Below are 7,651 nucleotides of genomic sequence, written 5' to 3'. Positions count from 1 at the left end.
CAGCGGTGGAGGAGATGGAAAAACTCTGTAGAGTTTAGAAAAAGGATGGGCCAAGTATGGTAGTGGACACCACAAGTATTTCCACGACATCTTTTATGACCTGACAGGAATTGTCATTTATGCCAACAACTTCCTTGAGCCTTTTCCAGAATGCCTGGGTGGTGTTTAACAGCACGCCCAAAGATTGGCAGATGTGTCCAAACACCGGAAAGTCCATTAGGTGCAAATGATGATTTACATTAAAGCGCAATCACGGCCAATATCCTTTAAAGATCATTATTAAATGATCATTAGTGAGAACTGTTGCTGTATTTTTGGCATAGGTCCATGTACATGCTTATGAGCACATAGCACTCTGATAAAGAATGTATATATGTATATGTATATATGTATGTATATATATATATGTATGTGTGTGTGTGTGTGTGTGTGTGTGTGTGTGTGTGTGTGTGTGTGTGTGTGTTTGTTTTTTGTCTCTATCGTGCAAAAACCTTGTATGTCCATTTTTGCAGTCTTTCACTACTTCTCCCAACTTTTCCATTATATATAAATTGTGTAATAGTGGAACATAAATGCTGCACTTTGAGCTAAAGTAATGGTCAAATAGGGGGAAGTTGACCCTTCTAAAATTCAAACTCTCTTAACAGTGACGTGCATATCAGAAAAACGTGTCTCCAAGATAAAAGATTAACATAATAATAATAATAATAATAATAATAATAATAATAGGCTACTGTAAGTGGGTTAAAGTGCAGGTAGCCGGAATAACAAATACCTAAATAAACATAAAAATATCTTCGTCAAAATATAAAGTATATCTAAACTAAAACAGCTGACAGTGTTGTTGTTTAGTAAAACAACAAAAATAAAAACAAAAACAAAAAGTGTGTTTGCACACATAAGGAAACATGGTGAAAAATGAAGGTGAAATGGTGTAAAGGCTGAAGTGCTGAGAAGTACAGTACATAAATTCTCTATTCTACATTCTTTTAAAATACTGTTTCCTACATACTTAAAATCATTACTTTCATCACAAAAAAAGAAACATTAAAAATCTTTGTTTTATTTTAAATTGTGTGAACATTTTATGAACGGGCCAATAGACACACTCCTAAATATAAATCAATTTTCTATTTACATTAACAATTCAATTTGAAATGTAATGTTTGACTTCTCATATAGTCAACTTAGCATTTTTGATATCCGTTGTTTTGAACAGTGCTAATATAAAATGCTGCTTATTTTATCTACACATGTAAACCAAGCTGGAAATGGAAAAACTAACTTTTGTGTCACAGAAACAGGTTGAAGTACAGGACTCTCACACTTTCATTTTTAATTTCGCTGCCCTAAATTAAGCCTGACCACACTTGCATACTTTCAGTTGGACCTAAAAAAATTGTCATTGCTTTTTTTAGACTGTTTTGCTGGGAACAAGACAACGCATTTATGGTTCACTCAACATCTGAATCACACAATTACTGTAACACCTCCAGTATGACTGATGACAGGACCTGTCATTTCAGATTTTATTTAAGGCCTGTTTGAGGCATGTAGGTAATCTGAGGCAGGTTGTAGATCCACTGTAAAGGGGTGCAATCTATTGTCCATCAAAAGCTCACTGTTTTAACACAGCAGCCATGTGTCACTCTTGTTCACTCCTCTTTCCCATGACAATCACATACATAACAGTTTGCTGAAAATTGTATTGTTCTCTTAATTCTGTGGTGTAATGTAAATGACACCCTGTAAACCCACTTATGTCAGCAGAGCTCAACATTTACCACCTCAGAGGTTAAGCAGAATTACAGATTTAAGATTAGTCTCAATACTTACATTACAGAGCAAGGCAACACAAAGACTTTCAATTGTGGAAGCTCAAATGGATTTTGTCCATCACTCAGTGTATGTATTTAAAGTAATTGCAACTCAAAATTCGATGTGACTTAAATATTTGGTGGCAGCTAAATGATTTACCTGAGACAGACTGACCTGGTAAACGTAAACACAAAAGACCACCATGGTAAATATGCTGTAATTAATACTGGTACAATGGTACAATGGATCCGTACCAAAGATATCTTGTTTTATAACAAGACATTAAGAGATTAAGACATTAATTCCATCCTTGCTAAGTCAAATAGGTGCTCAATATTATGACAAAAATTGAAAAAAAAATTCATATTAAAAATAACATATATATACACATTTAAATATATTTCTAATAATGATAATTAAATAGCTATCACTTATTTACTAATTATTCATGTAATAAATTAGTCTATTAAGCAGTTGATCACTTTTACTTCACTATTATCTATCACAGTTTTATACAATAACGAAAAAATAATTAAATGATGACACTTTTATTATTAAAAAAAGATAAATAGATTACATACATCAGTAACGTCGCACAGAAACTATAATTATTTATTTAAAAATCTATAATTATTATTATTAAACGATTTTTCTTAAAATAATTATAATAAATAAATAATGTCTTCTCCATCTAGCAACCCCGTCGTAGACCTCCAGGTAGGCAATAACGGGCTCATCTCATTAAAGGCAGTTATCAGCCAATCCCACTCAATACGGGAAGCTCGCGGCTAACTTCCACGAGTTAGGAATTCGGTGACGCAGAATGGAATTCTCAAGGGCGCAGTGGTATTGGCTAACCGTCCCCTCTACGTGCTCCAGGATTGGCTAGTAGTTCGCAGGTGGCATGCAGCGGGCGGGGCCGTGGCAGCGTGGAAAACAAGCGCGCGCGTTTCTGGCCACGCCTTCAGAGCCCAGAGCTGGATAAAAGCAGCCCCGCCGTTCTGCAGCTCTCCAGAATCTGTTGGCGACGGAAAGTGATTGCTCTAATAAGCTACAGAGACTTGTGATTTTTACTGGCCTGTGCAGTATGGCAGAGGAGAAGAGATACCCCTTTAACGTGCGCCTCATTGGAGTGATGCACAAGGAAACTGGCAAAGTAAGGCAGCCTGTGGGCTCGACGTTTTTATTGTATAGCTGTGGAGAATAAATCTGAGGTGGAAACACAGGGAGCCGTTAATGAACTGTTGTTTTTCTTCTAGCTGTATATGACCTCCGTTCTTTGGTCAGATCAAAACGAGATCATCATCTACAGAAAACTGGAGGATTTCAAAACACTGCATGTGAGTTTTTTTTTGCTATTCTTCTTAAAACGTTATTATTTTAAACATTTATATTATTATTATTATTATTATTATTATTATTATTGCAGAGCAGTTCGCTTTATTCATTACTATAATGTCCTTTTTTTTTTTAGAAACAACTACAAAAGAAATATCCATCGAGTCCTCTAAAAAAGTCAGAAAGAATTGTTCCCAAGTTCAAAGGTAAACACACCACAAAATGCTTATTCATATATATATATATATATATATATATATATATATATATATATATATATATATATATAGATAAATTAATAAAAACAATAACAAGAATAACAAGAATGGAACCTTATCTCGCAATTGGCATCTCCTCTCAGCTGAGAAAGTGAAGAAAAGAGCTCAGAAGAAGAGTGTGGACCGGTCAGTGCTGAGGCTGCGCTCTCTGGAGGAGTACTGCAGCGCACTGCTGAGCGAGCCCCGCATCGCCCACAGCTCTGAGCTCAACACCTTCCTCCTGCCCAGGCCAGACGACCTCAAACCTGAATTCGCACAGAACAGGTGAGCTGTTTTCACAGATATGTGTTCACGCCAGCATAATATGAGTGCATTATAAGTGCATCTTTGTCTTTGTTATTTTGTCTTTGTATGGAATTTACCATCCTTCAGCTAGTCTCTAACAGCAGTGAAATACTAAAACTTCTGTTTTCTGCAGCATTGTGATCATGCCATCTGAAGACTCACTGGGCAGAAGGGGAGGTCGAGCATCGGATGCTGGAGTAACGCAGCCGTTTGTGACCGAGGCATATCGCTGCATCGCTTCCTACGAGACAAAAGACACCAAGAACCGGCCCTTCAAGGTTGGGGTGGATGAGACATTGGACGTGCTGATCAAGGACAAAGCAGGTAAGGCACAAGTTGAAAACACGTTGAAGTGAGAGCAACTGGTTGTGCTTGTCTACAGGGACTCCGCTTCTCTGTTGTTTTAACATCCAGATGCATTAGTTGTTGGTCTAAGTTTGGTAACTGTTTGCACTCAGGATGGTGGTTGGTGGAGAACGAGGTCAAATGTCTCGCTTGGTTTCCTGCTCCATACCTGGAGAAAGCTGACATGGATGATGTGGACAGCGATGACCTGGCAGATGGCGAAAGTAAGAAGCTGTTTCGTGAAATGGGCCTTATCTTTTTAAGTGAAAAATCAACACTTTACAGCAGGGGTGTCCAACTCTGGTCTTGGATCTACTGTCCTGGTCCAACCGTCCAACACACCTGACTCAGATGGCCTCTGAAGGCCTTCATTATTTAAATAAGTTGTATTAGATCAGAGTTGAAACTTAACTCTGGACCAGGATTGGGAACCCCTGCTCTACAGTGTTTGTAATTGTGGTTCTGCTCGATCAGACATCTCAGAGTAAAAGTGCTGAACTGTGGTGAGATACCTTCTACATGCCAATGTGTGTACACATACAGATAGAAGCCCCCAGTGCTAGATCTCACCACAAATTTCATTTCTTCTCCTGTAGGTGTTCTCTATGTTGCTGCCAGAAGTTACAAATCCATGAACAGAGACGAACTATCTGTGGAGATTGGCTCTGTGGTTGAGGTCCTACAAAGATCTGATAATGGATGGTGGCTAGTCAGGTAAACAATCAGAATTGTGACTGCAGACAAAAGAGCAAGTAAAGCATGAAACCTGATAGGCATCAGCCATGCATACCATTCATTAGTGAGCAATCACTGTCAGTCATGTGCGATGCAGATGTGCTCTTTTTGAAAACGTTCCAAGAGTCTGTCAGACATAGCTTCTCTAGCTCATATTTATCTTGGACACAGTATCTCACTGCCCTTCTTTATTCTTTCAGATACAACCGCAAGACGGGCTACGTCCCCACCATGTATCTGCAGCCATACATTAACCCACAGGTGCGCATGATTACTGCCCAAAAGGAGAATCGTGGTTCTTCACTAAACCTGGCTGAACTTCGGTCTCAGACTAGCCCTTCCCTGCAGGTCCCAGCCCACGATCTTAGCCGATCCCAGAGCAATCTTCTGCAACTCCCGGGTAATGGACTGCGTCTAGACAAAACCAGGTCTCGCTCAATGGACGCGATCCCAAATGCTCGAGCCAGTCCCATGGCCCAGCAGGTGCCACCCACCATCCAGGTGCAGCCCGATGAGGACGGAAGAGCCAGAAGCCTGAGCAGGGACAGTGAGAACAGTGAGATGAGCTTCAGTGATGACGGCAGCTCCTCAGGCAGCGAGTCCCTCAGTGCCAGCACCACGGACATCCGGCGGAGTCGCACCCCGCCACCCATAGTGACCGACCGGCTGAGTCCAACCAGTGCCACTGAAGGCAAGCTAACACCCAGCACGTCCGACCCCAACATGTTCAAGCTGCCTAGCAGCCCCAAGGTGCCTCCCAGGCCTCAGGCGCAAGAGATTCTCAAGCGTTGCACCACTGTCACCCGGAAAAATGTCTCCAAGAATCTGCAGTCACCTCAGCTCGAGCTCAGTTCTGTTCACAGCCGGTAAACAGAGCTTTGGGATGTTGTTCTTTTCAGAATCCAGAAGCCAGATCTGGGCAGGATATTGGCCTGGTAGTCAGTGCTGACGCTGCCACTGTGGTTGAGTTGTATGTGGGCAGCAGAAGGTTCCAGACAGGTGTTACAGATTCAGGTCAGCGTGTGATGAAAGAGAACCAGCTGCTGAGGTCATAAAATGATATTGCTGTAATATTTCAGTGTTCATTTACACCTTTTCTGCTTTAATGAGCGGTTCTAATCAGTATGTTACAGCATTAGGCTCACAGGCATGTTGATTAGGCAATAAATAAGATCATATAATTCTCTCCAGCATTAGAGAAAGCATGTTTTCTCTATTTTTGAAGTATAGTGTAAATCGTCGCTGTCCGATGTAAAACATGTATTTTCAAAAGGGTGAATGCAAACATGTTCTTAAGTTAATGTAAAATAGTTTATTCTAAGTAGTTTATTCTAAGTAATTTAGATTATTTCTGTTGGTCCATTAATCCAGAATTATTTACACAGTGTACAGAGCAGCTACAGAGTTCAAACCATGCAGACAAAAATAAAAATGGACAAAAATGGAGATACGTATTTTTCATTGGACAGCAGCAAAATACTGCTTTGTTGTACCATAGCTTTTGCATAATTTCTTTTGTCATAATTGCCCCCCACCTTGTCGAATAGCACGGACTAACTCTCTTTTCCATACTGGAAATCCAGTGTTGTGCCTTATATGCATTGTTTACTGTACGTATTGCTTCTCAGCATCAATACTGTAAATAACAGTGCCTCAGTGTGTCAGGCTGTGTTTAATTATTTATAGTTGGCTGTAGACCAAACAGCATTATTTAGTACAATCAAAATGTCAAATCATGTTTAATAAATTAAATATGCAGCATGTCAGACTCAAAACTTTGTGAAAGAAATAAAGCGTTTTCATGTTGGTAAAACTGAGAACATAATCTGGTCTGTTTGATCATTTTCTTATTTGATTTTCTAAATGACATCTTAAACTTTATTAACTCTTTGGAGGTTTAAAAAAAAAAATAGCACAGAAAGGCCAAGGATTGATTACAGCTTATATGTTGGTTTATGTCATATCTTATGACATATGACTTATATGTCAAATCTTTAGATCATCTCTTTGGACGCTGGGAATGACATCAAAGCAGCCAGGTATGGCTCGTACTCCAGTCTCAGACTTGAATACATCTAAATGTTTAAAACGTATGCTAGCACGGATATCCCAAGGACTGATTACTCTTAACAAGGCTGGTGTTACACTTGAGGTGAAAGTTTGCTCAGTTCTGAATGCAATCCAGTAGGAAAGCGGTAGCTATTAATTATTGATTTAAAAAAATATATTTATTATTAATTTTTTTATTTCTTTAAAACACTTTCTTTTTAAGAAAGCTTCTTTAAAGCTTTTATTTCTCTCTATGTGCTTTATGTTAAAGCACCTTGGTTGCCACTGTATATTAAAGAGGCCATACAAATAAACTTACCTTGCTTACAGTAAATCTACAATTTCAGAAATGGAAAGTTGTTCACACAACGTGTGAAATAGCATGCTAAAATTAGTTTTTTAAGCAATTTTAACATAACAATTTTAAGCAATACGAACATAGGCTAGGATAATTAATGCAGTTCCTTATCCAACCAAATGTGTTCAGCATAAATGCTTTCGCTATGTTTACTACAGACCCCCATCCCTGTAACGTGTGTTGACAACTGGGAAAGTGAGAGAAAAACATACTTTCTGCTTACAAATTTCTATTTCGTCCTCGTCCAAGGAGCAACTCAGCTAAAAACCAACATAAAAACCAATACACGTTTGCTAACGTTGCTAACAAACAGGACTGGTACTAATGTCACCTAAGTAAATGCATGCCAACATATTGTTATGATTTTTATAATAATAATAATATATATATTTTTAAATGTATGTCATTTTAAATAATATAGTATATTATTTAATATAAATTAATA

General features: G+C 38.6%; 1 protein-coding gene across 1 annotated transcript; it reads left to right on the top strand.

Annotated features, from left to right (window-relative positions):
- Positions 1 to 2,847: 2,847 nt before the first annotated feature.
- Positions 2,848 to 6,618, top strand: noxo1a (NADPH oxidase organizer 1a). Its single transcript, XM_072693929.1, has 8 exons — positions 2,848 to 2,974; positions 3,078 to 3,158; positions 3,293 to 3,362; positions 3,518 to 3,698; positions 3,853 to 4,043; positions 4,178 to 4,288; positions 4,661 to 4,778; positions 5,000 to 6,618. The coding sequence occupies exons 1-8, from the start codon at positions 2,906 to 2,908 to the stop codon at positions 5,667 to 5,669; spliced, it is 1,491 nt and encodes a 496-aa protein (XP_072550030.1). The 5' UTR covers positions 2,848 to 2,905; the 3' UTR covers positions 5,670 to 6,618.
- Positions 6,619 to 7,651: the final 1,033 nt, after the last annotated feature.

This window comes from Salminus brasiliensis, chromosome 12, assembly GCF_030463535.1.
Source record: "Salminus brasiliensis chromosome 12, fSalBra1.hap2, whole genome shotgun sequence".
In the NCBI taxonomy this organism is placed as follows: Eukaryota; Metazoa; Chordata; class Actinopteri; order Characiformes; family Bryconidae; genus Salminus; species Salminus brasiliensis.
This window is presented reverse-complemented; position numbering and strand designations above follow the sequence as displayed.

Coding starts and splice junctions, on each gene's coding strand:
- noxo1a (XM_072693929.1), top strand. CDS start 2,906: ATGGCAGAGGAGAAGAGATACCCCTTTAACGTGCGCCTCATTGGAGTG. Junction 2,975..3,077: donor TGCACAAGGAAACTGGCAAA/GTAAGGCAGCCT, acceptor TTTTTCTTCTAG/CTGTATATGACCTCCGTTCT. Junction 4,289..4,660: donor TGACCTGGCAGATGGCGAAA/GTAAGAAGCTGT, acceptor CTTCTCCTGTAG/GTGTTCTCTATGTTGCTGCC.